The 19,579-nt window shown below is 50.3% G+C and overlaps 1 protein-coding gene across 13 annotated transcripts in view; it reads right to left on the bottom strand.

Moving 5' to 3' along the window:
* CACNA1B (calcium voltage-gated channel subunit alpha1 B) overlaps positions 1-19,579 on the bottom strand; it is a 283,230-nt gene that overhangs the window by 146,778 nt on the left and 116,873 nt on the right. For all 13 annotated transcript variants that reach the window (XM_050319737.1, XM_050319741.1, XM_050319736.1 and 10 more), the window contains exons 7-8: positions 15,208-15,311; positions 203-318 (exon numbers count right to left, since the gene is read on the bottom strand). In XM_050319737.1, the coding sequence (XP_050175694.1) occupies positions 203-318; positions 15,208-15,311 (220 nt within the window). The remainder of the gene's footprint in view (positions 1-202; positions 319-15,207; positions 15,312-19,579) is intronic.

Here is a 19,579-nt window from a genome sequence, read left to right as displayed (position 1 = left end):
GATCTCCTGCAATAACTTCTGTGGGAGTGCTAAGAAAGGATCCCCCCCATAAAATCAAGTGCTGGCCGGGCCCTCTCCAGCCTTGTGTTCCCTTCATGGCCAACCACACCCAGGACTGGTTCTGGGGCCTCACCCTCTCTCATTCTCTCACCACCAGACTCTACTGGCCACAAGACCAAGGTGAGGAGATCTCTGGCCTTACCTGCTTTGAAGATCCACTCCAGGTACCCGTTGAGCTCCCGCTCGATTTGCTGCTGCCGGCGGAGCTTGAGGAAAGCCCGGCGGTTCTCCACCCGCTCGCGTTCTTTGGCAAATTCACTGTGGAGAGGCAAGAGAGAGGAAACCACCTGTCACCAGTGGCCATGGGAAACACACAGCCCTCCTTCAGCCTCTCGGATTGTGCTCGTGAAGCTGGTGAAGTCGACAACAGTGAGTGGAAACCACAGTGGGCGTCGTCGGACAAAGAGCTACTTGATTGTAGCTCAATCAAGATTGTTTCTCTGCCTCTCTCATCCTGAAAGAACCTGCAAACTGTCCTGTGCACGCATTTCTTGTGCCCTGTGGCCACACCACAGCCATTGCAACGAGATCCTGGTGCACAGCCAGTCGTGCAATACCAATTATTATCCTCAGCACTAAAATCCATCCCTCTCCACAGTAGAATTTCCCCTAGAAGCACTAGATTAAGTCACAGAGATATCAGCACTCTTCTGAAGAGATCTCCTCTTCCATGATAGCCTTTCATTTTTCCCAGGTTTAAGATAACTGTGACGAACAGGAGTCAAATGGGAGCTGCAAGTACTCTGGGGCTGAGGTGAAATAGCTCAGATTCTCTATGCTGAAGGTAAAAATGATCCTGCTATTTGCTGAAATCACATGGAAAGCAAGTATGTGGTATCAAATTATTAGGACAGGGCTGTACAGGGAATTCAGAAAGGAAGGTTCATCCAACCATTGCAATAATCACGTCCAAGTACATCCTGCTGCCCAGTTTGAAATGATGCTGAGACAAAAGCACAGCCACCAGCCAAAACAACCCACTCTGGGGCTTTCCCTGAGCTAATTCCTGTCACCTCTGGGAAGTTTCTGATGCCCCAAGTGAAGATGTACATGCCCATCTGCCACTTACAGAGCTCTGAGCCAGCCTCTGCAGCCCCTCACTTTGGGCACACACTGGAGTGACTCTCACAGAGGCTTCATCTCTGTGGTTAAAGTGGGATCACAATTCTCTCCCTCAGGCACTCCAGAACTTCACTCATTGGACATCTTAACTCTACTGAGTCCTTGATGTCTTCAGTTAACTGTTAATTGTTGCAAACCTGTAGTTAACCAGGGATTTTGACTAAAATCTCGTGTAATCAACACAATAATGTTCTCGAAAGCCAGCGAGGAGTAGGAGATGGGAGAAAGGAATCGGGGTAGAAGGAGATCCAAGTGCCAGACACAGCTGTACATTCCCAGTCTACACTTTGTCCTCCAGAGGTGACACTTTTGCTTCCTTTGGCAGGACTGACCCGTGGGAAGGGACTGTGAGGAGAACTTGGCTCAGCACCGACCACACGGCACAGCCACCGACGGGAGAGCTGCCATCAGCCGAGCCCTTAGCTTGATGTTGGCAGCACATCCCGGTCTCCTGACTCCCCTTTCCTGTCCCCCACCTGACAGGACAGCCCATGACCCCATCCTTGGAACAGGGAAAGTGAAAACATGGCTCTGAACCGATGGCTCCTCCTTGGCATTCAGCACATCCCTGCAAGTCCTGCATGTGTCAGCCTGGTCACTCTTCTCCATCTCCCTTTCTGATGGTCTCATTTCTGGTTCAGTGCCTGCTGTTTGGGGCCATGGACCTTCTCTGAGTTTTGATTGCTCCCTGGAGCAGCAGGAAGGAGATCAGACAGCACAAGGTGACAACACGCATTTAAATCTCCAGGCGAGGAGGGGCCACGTTTAATGTGTTACAGGCTCACATCACCACAAACTTCCCAGAGGAGGAGGCAACACCTGGTAGGAAGTTTCCTGGAGGACCCCCGTGGGCAGGAAGGACAGCAGATGAGCCATGGCACTGCTCCCTCACCCCTCAGGAGCAGGGAAGGAAGAGCTCTCCTTGCAAAGCTTTTCATCCTCTGCCAGCTCCAATCCTGCCTAAGGAAAGCAAAACTACCCAGAGCTCGTCCCTTTAATCACAGCTTTATATTTCAGAGTCACAGAATATCCTGAGTTGGAAGTGACCCACAAGGATTGCTGAGTCCAGCTCGTAAGTGAATGGCCTGTACTTTAAATGTGTGGGAAGGTGAGGGAGAAACTGGGAGAAGCTGCAAACCTTCAGCAGTTTCTGTACAGCCACACACGTGTCTCACAAGTCACCAGTGGGGAAAAACTGCACCCTCCTGCTCCCTGGAACTGGCAGGTTTGGCATGCACAGAATCACAGAATTGCTTGGGTTGGGAGGGACCTTAAGGATCATCTCATTCCACCCCCTGCCATGGGCAGGGACACCTTCCACTAGCCCAGGTTGCTCCAAGCCCCATCCAACCTGGCCTTGGACACTTGCAGGGATCCAGGGGCAGCCACAGCTTCTCTGGGCAACCTGTGCACCCCTCACAGGGAGGAATCTCTTCCTAATATCCCATCTAACCTGCTCTCTGGCAGTGGGAAGCCATTCCCCCTTGTTCTGTCACTCCCTGGAGTGACTCACTTGTAAACAGTCTCTGTAGGGTCTTCCTGGCAAAAGAAGACATCACTTCTTTCTCCTGTCTTCAGGAGATGATAGAGAAGTTTGATGAAGTTGGAACTTGTTAAAAAACTGTTTTCTATATGAAATGTGTTCATAAAAATGTGTGTCTCTTCCATTGATCACCATTCAGGAGCTGAAATATTCCCTCTTTGCTGCCACTGGAAAACTCCCAGATTTTCCATTTGAGAGCTCTTCAACAAAATTCCAGAACACATTCAAAGAAAGGGGAGGGGAGGGGAATTATATCAAAATGCCATATTTAATCTAAAAATATTTCAACTGAAGTTTTTCTGCCAGCTGTAAATGAAAACACAGAAAGTCCCCTGGGAATGTTTGGGAGCAGTAAATACGTTCCCTCTTCTATTCAGCATAATTCCAATTTATGTCACGGACTTGTAAAAATCTCCCAAATCACCAGAAAGGAAACCTGAGCAGAAATATGCAGGAATTTCTTCATAGCTGGTCTTCCATCCTTTGGCCAACTCTGGAATGTGTTTATTGTGAGGGTGGGCAGGCCCTGGCACAGGTTGTCCAGAGAAGCTGTGGCTGCCCCATCCCTGGAAGTGTCCAAGGCCAGGTTGGAGCAACCTGGGCTGGTGGAAGGTGTCCCTGCCCATGGCAGGGGGTGGAACGAGATGAGCTTTAAGGTCCCTCCCAACCCAAACTATTCCATGATTTTATGGTTCACCCCCGGCTCTCATCACCCAAAAAGCCCCCAAAGCCCTCCAAATGTTCATCTTCCAGTGTGGCCAGCTGGGCATGGAGAGCTGAAAGGTCAGTGCTCCTGCACAGCACAGCGACACGAGGTCCTGGGGGGTGACTGGGCTGCCTTTCAGCTCTTCAGTGACAGTAACAGCAGGAGCAGCCAGGATCCAAAGGAAGGACATCCATCCTGGAAAGCACACGCCAGCCAGTGGAGCTCAGCATGTCACATTTGTCTTCTCGAGAGTGGTCGGTGCTTAAAGTCACCAGGAAAATGGATGGCTGTTGCTTATCACTGTGGTGGGTGGAGGAGTAAAATAAATCTCAGTGTAAATATGCACTGAAAGAGCCACTTCAGGGCAACTCAAGAGCCCCCCAAGCCACAGGAGAGGCACAGTCAGCTCATGAGTAACCACCGAGGTCAGCGTTCAACATCATGAACTAACGAAATTCTTTCAAGTCCTTTATCCACACTGGTCTTAAATTAAAAATATTGTCCCGGCAACCAAAAAGGGAGGGGGAAAAAAATAAACAAACGCCAATCTTCATCCCCTGAGTCTCTGATTAACCTCCCTACGTGACAGCAGAGAGCTGGGATGGAGCATGTCCTGGTCTTGGCTTTGGTGGCACAGGCCCAGGGCCGGCGTCAGCAGCTTCCTGCAAGGCTAATCGCATCATTAAACCTCTGCCGCTCAGGTTTTCCGCTTCGAAAGCAGACAAACCGCTCCCCGCTCCCGGGGAGGAGGCCGGGAGAGATGATACAGCATCGCTGTCACCGCTCCCGCTAATCGTGCTGGTGATTAGCGGCTCGGAATGACAACACAGGTAATTAGCTCCTCGTTCCGAATAATCACACAAGTTCGTGCGAGCTCATGGAGATCTCAGGTCTTTAAAAGGGGAGAAGAGCCTTCAGCCGCCGAATCTGAAGCGTTCAGAGTGAGCAGAAAGCGGCACAGATCTTGGAAGGACTCTGCCAGTGACTCCTGGAAAGCAGCTGTCCAGAAGTTTTAGAATTTTAAGCGTTCAAAATAAAATGGGGCGGAGGGATGGGGAGAGAATCGGTTTTAGATCTCAGCTCGTCGCCAGCAACTCCTGGAAAGCAGCTGTCGAGAACTTTTAGAATCTTAAGCCTTCCAAATACAAATAAAGCAATCAGAGTTTAGGGTTGGCTTCGTCTCCAGTCCAAGCACATCAAAGGAACGCTCAAAGCTGATCGCGGGTGACGCGTGACATCCTGGGCCACGGTCCTGCCTGCAGAAACGCAGCCCTGGGGAGTGGAGAGGAGCCGGGAGAGGAGCCAGAGCCTCCGAGTGGGTGAGCTGCTGGCACGGGGACCAGCCAGGACTGCAGATGTTCCACTGAGTTACTCAGGGGCCAAACCCGACTCTCCAGGTGGAGACACAAAATTGGCCGGGACAGGAGGTTTGGGGTGTGAGCTCTGCCGTGGAACGTGGAGCAGTGCCCAGGGATGCATCTGAGAGCTGTCAGCAGCCTGCTGAGCAGCCCCCACAGCCTCAGGAACAGGGAGGGACGGGCTGGAGGCAGAGGGTGGGAAACAGAGGATGGAAAACAGCAGCTCCTCTGGCTGCCAGGCGGGAGGCAGAGCAGCATCACACACGTGCTGCAAGAGGAGCGGCGGCACAAAATCCTGGGTTGTGCTGCCGGGGCTGCCTCGATGGGGAGAGGGGAAACCTTAAAAATTCCTCTCTGCTTCAGTCCACCCCTTTTAGAGCAAAGAAAGAACCTCACAACAAACTTAGTGCCCATTATCTGCTATTTTCTGCTAAGTTTTCAGCAGGAGCGACACCGAGGTAGGAATTTCCCTGCGAGGCTGCAGAGAGACTGCGGAGATAAGAAGAGGCACTTGTAGCACCCCAGACATGAACAAGCTGGATGATAAGAGAGGCGAGATGAATGCAGTGCTGTCTGCCACTGCCACTAAAACCACATCTCTTGTGCTCTTGGCAGATACAACCACCTGAGCAGGGGCTTAGGATCACTCAGAAGATCCTCCAGAGCCCCTCGGGGGGAACTGCTCAGCACGGGGATCACACACAATTCCAAACTTCCCAATATCCTGAGAGCATCCACAGGCAAGCAGAGACATTCATTGCATTTTAAGGGTGGAAATTCACTTCCTACCGTTTATTTTGGTTAATCAGCCGTGGGGAAGAAATGGAGAAAGAGCCATCAGTTCGTTTTTCCTCTCCCTCCCAGGTCTGTTTTTGATGCTGGGGTTTGCCACTTTGTCCTAATCCAGCCAAATTCCAGGTGTTTGGGTGAAGGCAGTTCCACCAGTGTGGTAGGAAGATTCCTGCTCAGCAAACCCTCCCCGTGCTTCTGCAGGTCCTGCAATACCTGCGTGATTGAGTTTTCTCCCTCACGCAGTCCTGCACAGCCCCTTGGGGCTCGTTCCACCTGGGAATGTTCCTACCATTTCCCTCACTGACACATCAGCATCCACGTGCTTATACAACAGCAGATTCTTCCTCCGGGGGAAGAATTTGCTCTGCAGGTTCAGATCTCTGTGTTTTGTGTTCCTGGAGAACATTCAGCCCTTTATAAGGGGGAAGACCCTGCAGGATGCAACAAAAAACCCCAACACCTTCCTGACTGACTGTGACAGTTTCTGTCAGGAAACAAAGGACACAAAGCCTTGCCTGTGCTAAACATTTGTTTTACCTCCTGCAAAGCTGTTCTTTGAAAGGCAGGGGCAGTGAGGGAGCCCAGCAGAAAGAGAGGGGAGAGAGCCCATGGAGAGGGTGCATGAGGGACAGGGGAGTGGGAAGAGAGAAAAGCAGGAGCTCAGGGTCCTGGATGAAGATGCAGGGAGAGGCCTGAGGACCTGCTGAGCATCTGCACCCCTCCTGGGGGTGCTGAGGTGGCAAAGCTTGGGGGCTGAGCAGGGACTGGGGACACCAACTACCCTCAATTCCTGAAGCATTTCGCTTCAACAGGCTGCACTCCATCATCACCAGTGACTCTGTGAACTCCTTTAGAGATGAAAGGGCACAACTCAGCCCACAACACAGCTCTGAGAGCCTGGGAGGGCTGGCAGGGAGGCAGCAGCAGGAGAACAAAAACCCTGCAGGGATGATGTCCTGCAGGCCAGTCAACTCAGAGGCACCAACCTTCAGAGTTTCTCACTAAAACTCCTGAAGGAGAGGAGGAAAAACAGCCTCAGTAGGGGCTGGAATATTCCCAGCAGCACACACAGGAGGGGAGAGACAGGGGAAAGGGTGGGGAGAGGGGAGAGAGCATCATTCCCTGCAGTGCACAAACCTGGGAGGATGCTGGGGAGTTAAAAAGACACTGTTAGAGCTTAGAAACTTGGCTTAGGAAAGAAAAATATGAACCCATCCAGGAGTAAATAGACAAACAGTGCATTTTCCAGCTGCCTGGACATGAGGCATCATGGCCCAAAGCTGGGATGATGCAAATCCACCAGGACATGGCTCAGCTGTGTCCAGAACTGGCACCTGGCACCCAGAAGGGCTGGAAAATAAATGAGAGGAGATCAGCCAGAACATTGATTTCTTCCCCACAGCATCAGGGATCTTCACCACAGTAAGGAGCAGGACGAGCTCAGGATGAGCTCTTCTCCCCCCCCAGACCAAATCCTCAAATGCAGAGAAACCTGCAGGCAGAACCCAAAATAATTTGATGCCTCTGACTTAGTGCTCTGAAAAGATGAATAGAAAAGAAAATATGGTATTTTTTAAATCACTGGTTTTAAATACCTCTCAAAATCAGGGCCAGGGCACCGCTGATCACAGACAAAGCATATTGATTTGTGATGGGGTTTAACCCACGTGGGACACAGAGAAAAAAGCATGAAAATGCACCTCATTTGGGCAAGAAAAAATTCTGAGGGAGGTGAAAGGAAGCACATCCCAGGGGCACAGGGAGAGCACACAAAACTGCTGGAATGAGATGGAAACCGAACCACTGATTCACCTGGAAAACCATAATTTCTGTAGGATTTCTTTATGCTGGTGACATTTCTTTATGCTGGTGACATTTGGTACCTGTTTTCCTGCCCATAATGGCAGCTTGCTGAGAAGTCAGAGTTTTAAACCTTGTTATTAAACAGGGAAAGCCCAGAGAAGGACTGAGATTACTTAGTGCTGAGATGGCAGAGCTCTGGGGCTCATCATCCACCCCAGGCTGTCCCATCAGCGGCACAAAATCCCAAAGAAATATATTATATGTTTCTGTCCCACCTGGAATTACAGCCAGCCAAGATCCCACTGGGCGTGATCATGTCCAGGCTGAGCCCAAACACCCAGAGCCAGCTGGCTGAGCTGCTGAACCCATCCTAATACCCTGCTTAGGAGTAAGGACTGGCTCAATCAATCCTGCACAGGCAGAGCTGCTTCTGCTTCCTCCTCGTTGCTCTAAAGAGGTGGAACACACAGCTCTCCTCAGCCAGCTGAGGGAGGATGAAAGCATCACCCACAGATTGATCTCAGCACCAAGCCAGGCTTCACAGCCACTTTTATCACTGAGCACAGCAAGAAGATGCTTCAAATGCAAGCCAGAGATGGGATATGTCTTGTATTTCTAGAAAGAGGAGAGGAACAGCGCAGAGGTGAAGCCTGCAATTCATCTTCCTTCCTCCTTTTGTCTTTAAGTTCTGGCTTGTGCCCGTTTTGCTTTGATTGCCCCTAATCTGATTTGAAAAGCTGCCAGTGCCACAGCAGCAAGGAGGCAGCAGCAAAATGAGAAAAAGGAGCTCAAAAGCAGCATTTATCTCCCAGCATCGTCCTGTTCCAATTGCTGCCTGAACCTCTGGCTCTGTTCAGAAAGTTTCCACCCCCGAGTCAAAGCAGAAGCCCCAGGAAATTCAAATTTAGGTCTCCTGTGTACCATTCCTATATTACAGGCTTTAATTTCCATTGTGGTTTAGCAGAAGGGGAAAAAAAAAAAAAAAAAGAAAAAAAAAAAGGTCCAGCTCTCTTGTACCAACCAAACCCACAAAAGGAGCAAAGGACCCACTTTTAATAGGACATTTCACTTGGTGAAACGAAGCCCACGTGGAAAGTCACTGCTCCTCCTGTAAGAAAAACACATCCCTCTCCCACATTTCATGTTTGCAGTGATGGCTTTGTTGGGAAGGGTGATGAGCAAGAAAAAAGGGAAAAAAAAAGAGATTTTTTTTCTTCTGTTTCCACACCCCACCCCCCCCCTTTTTAAGCACGGCCTTGGAAAAGACTAAAAGCAAGGAGAAAACAAGCAGGATCTCATATCTTTCCATGATGCAGCTCTTCTGCTGCGAATAATTAACACCAGGCAAAGTCAGATCACAGCAGGTAACAGTGAACTGGGAACAAATTTGCAGGGAAATGAATGATTGTCCCTGTAATGAGGGGAAGGAGGACAGAAGAACACTTTGCCATCATGACAAATTAATCAGGCTCGTTCTTCCCCGGCCTCTGCACGTCCTGCAGGCTGAAGGTTTATGATCTCAGTCTGGCAAAAATCCTCAGGGTGGGAAAACCTGTCATGGAACAGAGCAAGTCGCTGAGATGGTGAGGGCAGGATGGGGCTGTGCTCCCTCCCCAGGAGCTGCTCTGACACCACAAGCACCTCAGGGACACAAAGGCCAACCCTGAGACCCAGAGATCTGGGAGAGTGTTTAATGGGACTGTGCCCAGAGAGCAGCCAGGCTGCAGATTGCTCCAAGCAGGGTGCAGCAGAGGTTACATTAAAGAATTGAAGAGTGAAAGCCTTTTTCCCTGCCCCTTGTACCCCTGCAGGGTGCCAGCACAGCCTGTGGCTCTGTCCCCTGCCAGGCTCCTGCTGTCACAAAGATGCTGCATCCATTCGGCCTCTCTCCCTGCAGTTCTCACCCCAGATGGGCTCAGAAAACATGAGACAAGGGTTGCACATCCCAGGACAGAGCAGCCTGGCCCATGTCACGGCAATACCTGAGCAGGGAACCCCCTCCCTCACCCACCCAGGCCCTGTGGTGCCTCTCCACGCTGGGTTCTTGCAGCTGAGTAAACCTCAGGAACAACCATCAGTCTTCACTGGCTGGGCTGGAAACACCTCAGGCTTCACCATAAATATTTGAGGGCACGACAAGCAGCGTTTTTCACACTCCAGAGGCACAGACTCTCAGTATCCAAATGCATCATTCCCAGGCTGTGCCCTCGCTGGCCAGCACTCCCTGCCTCTCCAGCCTGGGTGCTCCCCACTGCTGTTGGGAAGCAGTGCCAGGAAGCACTTAGCCTTGAAAGAACTTCAATTAGCCTTGAAAGAACTTCAATCATCTTCCTCACAGCATCCCAGGATAACGTTTATCCTCTTTGCATGGCGGAATCCAAAGCACCAAACCAAACAAATGTGATGCAGAGGATCCTGCAGCTCATCACCAGGCAAAATTAAAGTACCCCTCTCGGCACCCAAGCAGCAGAAAACTCCACAATCCCACCAGTCTACGGGAAAAAGGTGCTGGCTGGGCTCAGAGGGGGCTGAGGGCTGGGAGGGTGAGGAAAACAGCATTGGAAGTTGCTGCTGAGGGAGGGAACACTGGGAAGCCACGGTGTGTGTGTGGGGTGGGTGCCCATCCCCGGGTGGCAGGAGCTGCCCGAGCAAGACACCAGGACAAAGGCAGGAAAAACCCAGTGTTGTGCAGCACTTCTCAAACAACAGGGGTGTCATTCCCCCCTCACTGTAAACTGTTCCATTAAAGATTCATCAGGGCCATCACAGGGCACTTTCTGGTCAGAATTGAAGCCACGTCCCCCGACATCCCAAAAGCAGACGACGCCGTGTTTCAGGAATACAGGAAGGCATCTGGGGTCAGTGGCTCCTGACATGACTTGCACTCAGAGCATTCCCGTGGTGCCAGCAGAGGCAGCCAATCTTTTCCCATGGAAAGGCTGCATTCCCTGTGATGGATGCCTTTATTGCCACCCGGGTCACAAATAATCTAATAAGAATAAACACCCGGCGCAGTCGACACGAGAAGATGTTTCAAGCAAAAATGTTTTATGGCTACAAATCCCTGAACATTTTCACTGCTGCTGAACTGGACACCTGACAAAATGTAAGCTCAGTTTCTGGCAACCAAGGGCCCCAGCTTTCTGGAACTGGATTAGTAGTTCCAATAGTGTGGATTGTCATGGTTTAGGGCAGCTTGTTAGTGTGGCCAAGACCTGGTTCATCCTTTGGGGTGGGTGGGTGGATGGCTAGGCAGAGCTTCACCCAAGTGTCTGATCTCCTCACTTCACTAATTTTTAATGATTTCTTTTTTCTCATTTCCCTTTTCCTTTTTTATTTTGTGTGTCTGAGGTTGGGGAGGTGTCAGGCTCAGGCAGTCACCCCAATGTGCTTTCCCAGCACATGGATGGGCAGCAGCTCATCCTGTTCGAGTGGACAGCCCTCTGTGGTTCACAAGGAGAAGCAAACAAGCCTTCTGAGTGTTCAGAGTGTCAAAAGGGAGAGAAATCTCTGCTCCTGCCTCTGCTCTCCTGGCCCTGAACAGTCCTGAGCTCTCACATCAGCTCTGGCACTCAGGGAAAGCTCCCCCAGAAGAAAAATAATCTGTATTTTTCTGCTCTGTTGGTTTCTGTTGGGTTTTATCAGCTCACGGAGGAATGAAGCACCAGAGGAGGGAAGCAGAAGGCAGGGGGAATGTAAAGGAGGAACAGAGAGGAAAATCCCTCACCAGGGACACCAACCCACTGCTCCACAGCACATGGGATGCTGTGTCCTGCTGGGAGGCCCCAGATCTCCCCTAAACAACCCTGCTGGATTTTAGGAGCTCGATTGCAGCTCACCTGTGCCCCTCTGACCATGGCAGCACTCCAGGAAAACCCTCAATTCCTGCAGGAAAACAGCACAGCCTGTATTTGCTTGTGATGTGCCAGCTGGCAAAGGGGATCTGCTCCCAGTTTCCCCAGTCAGAGCCCACCTTCAGCACTGGGCTGGGCAGGCACAGCACTCACTGCAGCTGCTGAAAGGACATGCACAGCCCAACACCCCCTTGCACCAGCAGGGATGAGGTGTTTGCAACAACCCCACATTTCCTTGGATCATTGGGAAAGTCTGGATACTCAGACTGGCTGTTCCCCTGCACGGGGAGGGGAGAGGAGCAGAAATCAGAGCCGTTCTGGGAAGCTGTTAATTATTAACCAAGAACAAGAGCTCTGGCAGGGCTTTGATCAGCTCACACGAGGAGGACACTCTGTACAGCACCAGAGGCTCATGGAAGCTGAGCTATGCACCCAACACGCTTTTAATCACAGCTTTAGTCAGATGCTGAGCGTTCTGTCACATCAACTGTGGCCTGAGATTGGGGGTCATTTTTATAATATGTTTTCACCAACACTTCCCCATCTCCCTGTCACTTCCCTGCCTTTGCTTTTGTTACAGAACCACAGAATTGTGGAATCATTACAGTTGGAAAAGAGCTTTAAGATCACTGAGTTCAGCTGTCAACCAGCACCACCCCCATGGTCACCACTGAACCATGTCCTCACGTGTCACATCCACATATTTTTTTCACCCTCCCAGGGGTTCTGACTCCACTATTTCCATGGGCAGCCTGTTCCAATACTTTCCAACCCTTTCCATGAAAACACTGTTCCTAATATCTGATCTAAACCTCTCAGGTACAGCTTGAGGCCATTTCCTCCCTATAATTCCAGAAGAATCAGCAGAGGGGAGAGGTTGTTCGCTTTTTATTTCAAAATCATAGTATCATCTCTTCTTTTACATTTTGTGAGAAGTTGAGGCTGGGGATCTTAAACTGGCTCCATCTCCCTCCACTGCTCAAACAAAGAAAACCAGGAGCTAAGCCCAGTTATTTCAGGTATCTGCTGGCTGTTGACAGGGGCTCACAAAGAACCACAGGAAGGCAGAACATTCCTTTCAGATTTATGGCAAAGCTCTCTACAGCCCAGTGTTGGTAGGAAGCTTGATAAGTTCTTGTCATTTCAGATTTAGGCCAGGCTGGACAGGGCTTGGAGCAAACTGGGCTAGTGGAAGGTGTCCCTGCCCATGACAGGGGGTAGAAGTTGAGCTTTAAGGTCCCTTCCAACCCAAACAGTTCTGTGATTCTGTGATTAATTATTTTGCCATAATCTGTGATAGTAACTGCATATCTGCTTCAGAAATTTGCAGCTTCCTCTTTACCCACTGAGGAATATATATACAAGGAAAAACAGCTCAAAAACAACAACAATGAAAAATAGGAGCTGGACTCGATGGTCCTTGTGGGTCCCTTGCAACTCAGCATATTCTGAGATTCTGTGAAAACCTTTTCCTGTGGCTTTCCAAGGTCCAGACTGGATCTTAACCCCTTGGTGCTCATGGTGACAGGGCAAAGTGCTGGAAAATCAAATAAACCTGGCCAACAAGTTGGACTCAGTGGTCCCTGTGGGTCCCTTCCAGCTCAGGATGGTTTATGATTCTAACAGGGAAAGAGGACAGTAATGAAGATCACACTGGTGAGCTGACCTCAGCTTTGCAGAGGTTTCCTGGGGGTGTTACATCCCCTGGTTCTCCCTGCTCTTCCCTCTCTGGAATGTGTGGAGAAGGAGAGCGGAGTATTCCCCCAGGATCCAGCACAGTGACATTCAAGGCTGAGCTGCACAGATCATGAAAACAAGAAGCAGCTGAGTTAACCCTGCTCGTGGGCTGTTTGGAGAACCCCTAACCCCAAATTAACTTGGTTCTGTTGAAACAGGAATGTGGGGTATTGCCAAGAGTCTCTGCTGCTGACACTGCCAGTGGGATGGGGGTGTTTCCATGTCCTGGAGTGAAACTGGACCTTATGGAAGTCAACATGTATTTTCCAATGATCCTTTCTCCATGCAGAAACCCCTGTAAAGAATACCCTCCAGCAGAAATGCATATTTTCTTTTTCTTTTTCTTTTTTTTTTTCACTCTGGTGCTGCCTGCTGCTTTTGGCTACAGAATATGGAGCCACAGGACACACACACTGACAGGGGAAAATTGGTCAGAGTGGGAAAATATACAAGGAAAAAACAGATTAAAAATGAGGATCACTGAAAGATAAAAAAGGAAAAGCCCAGCTTCTCTGGGCAATCAGTGCTAGGCCCTCAGCACCCTCACAGGGAAGGGGTTTTTATCCCCACTTTCCTTCCCTGCCCAGTAGCTCCAGGCCCACCAAGAGCCTGCTGAGCCCTGTGCTCACCCCTGAGCTGGGATGTTTATTCCCTTCAGCCTCTCCCCAGGAATTATTCCAGGCAAGGCCATCAATCAATCCACTCTGCCAAACAGAAATTAAAAGCTTCCCTCTGTGAAGAAGAAAATCTCCTCCTCACCACGACCAAAGGCAGACCTGGTGCCCAGAGCTGCATTTTTAAGAGGAGATTCCTATTTATCTAATATTCATATTTTTCTAATATTCATATTTTGCCCTGAGCAGCAAGAGGCTTTCAGGAGACTCAGACAAGAGTCTCTGCCTTTTGCTCACCAAACACATTGGGATCCAGCACAAAGAAACAGGAGCCTGTTTTAAATCCCATGGATCATTCCAGTCACCGTGGGCTGACCCCAGGGTGGCAGAAGAATGAGCAGACACCTCAAGAACTGGTGTGGGTGCTCCCTTTAAATCATAAATCAGACAAGAAACTCTCCTTCTGAAAACAAAAGGATGTCCTATGGATGGTTTTGATCAGTCATTGATGATGACAACTGGATGTTTGTCTTCCAGCAAAGAGCAGGACACGCCCACAGCCCTCCAACACAGCTGCACTGCTGTCTCCCTGCTCCTACCACACTGTGTGCTTTGAGGACCAAAATAATTACAAAATAACACAATTTTGCATTAATATCTGCTTTGGAAAACACTTCTTCTTCTCTGGTAGCTTTAAAAAGGAAGAGCAAAGGTGCAGCACTGAAAGGTTTTTACCACACAGCAGCAAGAAGTCTTTTTTATTCCCCTGCTGCCAAGAGCCAGAAAAATAAAAAAAAAAATCTAGATCTTTATACATCTATAGAGTCTCAATCACCTGCTTGATCTAAGAAGAAATGCTGTGCAAAATGAGGTGCCAGAACTCAAGAGCCTGCAAACCACTGAGATGAGGCAGGTTGTTAATGCCAGATCAAATTTCCTCACATGCTGGGGACGTTCCAGCTCAGCTTCAGGCTTGGCAGCTCAATTCCTGCAAGGGTCCAAACCCAAAACTCAGGTGCAACAACACCAAAACCTCGGCTGACCCCTGGGGTTGGAACATCAGGAGACCAGTGGGTCCCCAAAATCCACACATTGACTTAAACAGAGAGAGATTAAACAAATAAAACATAAACCACAAAACATCAACACACACAAAAAACCCCAAACAACCAAAAAAACCCCTGAGATCTTTTAACTGCTTTTAGTTTAATCATCCCCTCCCCTTGTGCTGCCCAGTTACACCAAGTGCATTATCCACGCTTCCATGTCCAGTTCCAGCATTGTTTTGGCACCAGTGGGTTCCTGGTGGGGTTTCAAGGTGGCACAGGAGTGTTGGCTGCACTGGCCCAGGTCAGTGGAATTACAGGGAGTTCACTCAGCTCTTGGGTCTGGGTTCAGAATCCTCTCAAATAGTGATTATTCACCAGCTTATCCCCATCCCAAGGTTCTACAGTCTTACAGAAATATCCCACTGCAAGCAGGGTAGGAAAAGTGGGAAGGGGGACAATGCACAGTGGGATGTATCACCCAGCTCTCCCAGTTACATCTTCCCACTAAAACCAACACATCTTCCCTTTTCACATCCAGGTGGGGACAAACAAGTCATTGGTGTCCTTACCCTGATAAGACGCCCAGCACCAAGTTGAGCATGAAGAAAGAGCCAATGATGATGAGAGGGATGAAGTAAAGCCAATTCCAGGTATTTCCTGCAGCATCGTTTGTCTGGAAACAAAGAAAAAGACAGAGACAAAACCAAATATTAATTCACCTCAGAAACAAAATACCACACAGAGCCTGCAGGGCAGAGGAGATTCCCCTTGGATTTCCGTGGGCTCATCCACCACTGATGTTCTGGTGTGTTCAGCAGTTGAAAGGCCAGCAAAAGAACTGATGAACCAAGTTGATTGTCCCACCATCCACAGCACGATTTGCCATCAGCTCCAGTGAGAAGATTCATCTGATGACTCTGGACATGATGGGGATGAGGGGATCAAAGTGCCCCCTCAGTCAGTTTGCAGATGACAGCAGGTTGGGTGGGATGTGGATGTGCTGGAGGGCAGGAGGGCTCTGCAGAGGGATCTGGACAGGCTGGATCCGTGGGCTGAGTGAGGCCAGCACGGTGAGGGGCAGCAGGGCCAAGTGCTGGGTCCTGCCCTTGGGTCACAACAACAGCATGGAACGCTCCAGGCTGGGGCAGAGGGGTTGGGATGTTGGAAAAGGCCCTGGGGGTGCTGGTGACGGCCACTGAAGGTGAGCCCAGGTGTGCCCAGGTGGGCAAGAGGTCAATGGCCCCTGGGCAGTGCCAGAAATAGGATGGGCACAGGCCCAGGGCAGTGCCTGCCCCACTGGTGAGGGCACTGCTGGGGCACCTCCAGTGCTGGGTTCAATTTTGGGCTTCTCAGAATATGAAAGACACTTGAGGGGCTGGAGCGTGTGCAGGGAAGGGAACAGAGCTGGGGAAGGGGCTGGAGCAGCAGGAGCAGCTGAGGGAGCTGGGGGGGCTCAGCCTGGAGAAAAGGAGGCTCAGGGGGGACCTTCTGGCTCTGCAATCCCTGACAGGAGGGGGAGCTGGGGGTTGTCGGGCTCTGCTCCCAGGGAACAGGAAATAAAACAAGAGCAAACTGCCTCAAGCTGCACCAGGGGAGGGTCAGGTTGGGCATCAGGAGGAATTTCTTCATGGAAAGGCTCGTCCAGCCCTGGCACAGCTGCCCAGGGCAGGGGTGGGATCACCATCCCTGGGGGGATTTAAAAGATGCCACGTGTGGCTGTGGCACCTGGGGCTGTGGGTCAGGGGTGGCCTGGGCAGTGCTGGGGAATGGTTGGACTCGATGACCTTAAAGGCCTTTTCCAACCTAAATGATTCCACGGTTCTGGGAGTTCCACAGCTCCAGGCTGACCCTGCTGTGGGGCCAAGAGGCATTTTTAGGTGACCTAACTCTGGGCTGGCTTTTCCAGCAGCCTCTTCTCTCCCCACCTCAACTCTTGCCCGTGTGCTGAGTGTCAGCATCATCGCATTTCCATGTGAACTGAGGCAGCAGCAGCAGGAGGGAACCACGGCCCTCCCTTCAGCTGGGCTGCAATTAAGGCCAGGGTGGCACCGTGCCCGGAATCTGCACACACAGACAAGGAGTCTGCAAGAAAACCAGGAGTGTTCCCGGGGATTGCAACTCCACAGCTGCTTACTCAGCACTTTCCTGTCACCAAACAGCCATCCTTGCTCCCTGAGTAAGCACCGGTGAGGAGGGAGGGGAGGGTGTTCTGAGGGTGTGACAAAGTTTCCCCGCATTCATCAACCACCAGGGAGCTCTTTAGGGAACTGCTGAGAAGTGAAATGCCACGTGGGCATTTACTGAGTGCTCAGGAAAATGCAAATTCCTCTCTTGTGAGTGAAGAATGCGGCAATTGGAGAATCTGGGGTGAAGGAAGGGAATGAAAAACGAGGGAAAAGGGAAGGAAAGGCTCAAAGAAAGGAAAAGGAGAAGGGAGGTGAAAACGCGAAAAGAAAAGGAAAGGAAAGGGGAAAAGGGAAAAAAATGGGGAAAGGGGGGGAAGGGAAAAAAAGGGGGGAAGGGGGGGAAAAGGGGAAAAGGGAAAAAAGGAGGAAGGGGGGGGGAAAGGAAAAAAAGGAAAAAAGGGGAAAAAGGATAAAGAGGAAGGACCCAAAGGAAGTAAAAGGAAAAGTAAAAAGGAAAGTAAAAACCCAAAAAGAAAAGGAAACATGAAAGCAAAGGGGAAAAGGGGAAAAAAAAAAGGAAAAAAGGGGGGGAAGGAAAGTAAAGACACAAATTCTCCTCCTCCTCCTCCTCCTGCAGAAGGTAAACAGGATCACCAAGCTCACCCTGCTGTCCAAAGGCAGAGCTCCCACAGAGGGGCTCTCAGACAACAACGGGCACAAAATGCATTAATTCCAACTTATACTGGGGCCTTTTTCTTGTTATCTGGGGTGCTTTTTGCTCACTGTTCCCAAGCATATTTGCAAGAGCAAATTTGCTTGGGAAAAGAGCACTTCAGAGCATTTTATTTCAGCCAGCCATGGACCTGATGCCACCTTGAGTGTCTCTGCAGAAGAAGTCACCCAATGAACAAGCCAAAGTGTGGTGTGTCAGGGCATTTCTTACAGGTAATAACATTTAGAGCCCTGCTGCAAGTAAATACCCCTGGGATAATTGATATGCTCCATGTCTGCATAAATCCTTCCTCAAGGAACGGGCTCTGGATCCAACACATGACGAGCACTCCTCCAAATAGCCCAACATCTTCAGAAATATCTGTGTCAGTTGATCAGTGACTCAGCTGAGAGGAGCAGGGAGCAACCAACCCCTCCACACACCAGCCCTGCTCCAGGCAAACCCAGCACGGGAGAGGCTGGGGAGAAAACAGGAGGGGGAAATGGGAGTAGGAACAAGGGGAGAATGGGAGTAGGAACAAGGGGAGAATGGGAGTAGGAATACAGGGAAAATGGGAGTAGGAATACTGGGAAAATGGGAGTAGGAACACTGGGAAAATGGGAGTAGGAACAGAGGGAAAATGAGAGTAGGAATACAGGGAAAAAAGAGTAGAAAGGCAGGGAAAATGAGATTAGGAACACAGGGAAAATGAGATTAGGAACACAGGGAAAAGGGGAGTAAGAACACAGGGAAAGCTCTGAGCAGCCCGATCTCCCATTTTGGTTTTGAAAGCCTTTTTCAATCCCTGTCTTCCTCTGTCTTTTGAGGTGAGTCACAGAATACTCTGAGTTGGAAGGGACCCACAAGGATCATCGAGTCCAGCTCTATCCCAGCCCAGCAATGCCAGTTTTTCATTCCCTGTTTTGTTTTTCCATTCCTCTCTCTTTGCTTTCAGCTCTTTCCTTTCCCTGTTGCCCTGCCCTGCATCTCCACGGGTGGGTTTGGAGGAAACAAGGACATTCATCCTACCCTTCTTCCCCAACACATGAGGGAAGAAAGTGATGATGAGAGGGATGAAGTAAAGCCAATTCCAGGTATTTCCTAACAGAGAAAAAGGGGAAGTGCCTGGGACTGCTGTCCTGGGATTACCAGAGCAAAGCCAGGTTTTATATTTGGAGGCTCTTCTTCAGTTCCCATCCTGTCCAACCAAACATCTCCGGTTGGAGTAAGTGGATCCCACTCAGTGAGGACTGATCCTCGTGAGTCCCTTCCAGCTCAGGATATTCCATGGTTTTATGAGGCCTGGAATTGCTGTCAGCCAGACTAGAGGGGTGTAGAGCCAGCCCATGAGGAGGAGCTGGAGGAAGGAACAGATGGGAGAAGGGAAACCACATAAGCCTGCAAAGGGAGTGCAGCAGGTTCGTCACTGCCAAAGGATCGTTTGTCATTTATTTATTCATTTGAAGCCCAAACTTGGCGACAGATCCACAACTCCATGCCACCAGCAAAGCCCCTAAAAATGAAATGTGCTGAAATACAGCTGATCAACCAGCCTTCTCTGAGCCTTTGCTGGGTTACCTCGTGCTCAGGGCAGGGCAGGGACTTGCTGTGTTTGCTCTGCCTCGCTCACAATGAGCCAGGACGAGCCAGACTTTGGAGACAGTGACAAACACCAGGGAAAAGCTCTGCCTGCCCTGAGCCCTCCATCCACAGAGCCACCAGGGTTTGGGCTGTGGCCCAGCTCCAGGCTGGCTCATTAAGCAGCACAAGACAAGAGATCAAATCAATTTTTCTGTTCCAGCTCAAACATTAAGGCCTGGTTGGATCTCAGGGGGACTTGAGCCTGCCCACAGGTCTAACCCGAGAGGGAGGCAGGAGGGATGAAACGCTGGACATGATGTGCCAGAGTTACATCCAGAAATTCACTGAGGGCTCTTTCACTGCTCCTGAGCCTTCTGGGTTAGAAAGAGCAGCAGGGCTTTCAGCAGCACCCCCTGAGCTGTGCCCACACCAAGCCTGGCTCCAGGACTGGGATTGAAAACTCAGTGTCCCTTAAACTTGACAGCCCAGTTCTCCCAGAGCAAGGTGCTGCACAGAGGGAAA

This window comes from Myiozetetes cayanensis, unplaced genomic scaffold (genome assembly GCF_022539395.1).
Source record: "Myiozetetes cayanensis isolate MyiCay16 unplaced genomic scaffold, myiCay2020 scf23, whole genome shotgun sequence".
NCBI lineage: Eukaryota > Metazoa > Chordata > Aves > Passeriformes > Tyrannidae > Myiozetetes > Myiozetetes cayanensis.
This window is presented reverse-complemented; position numbering and strand designations above follow the sequence as displayed.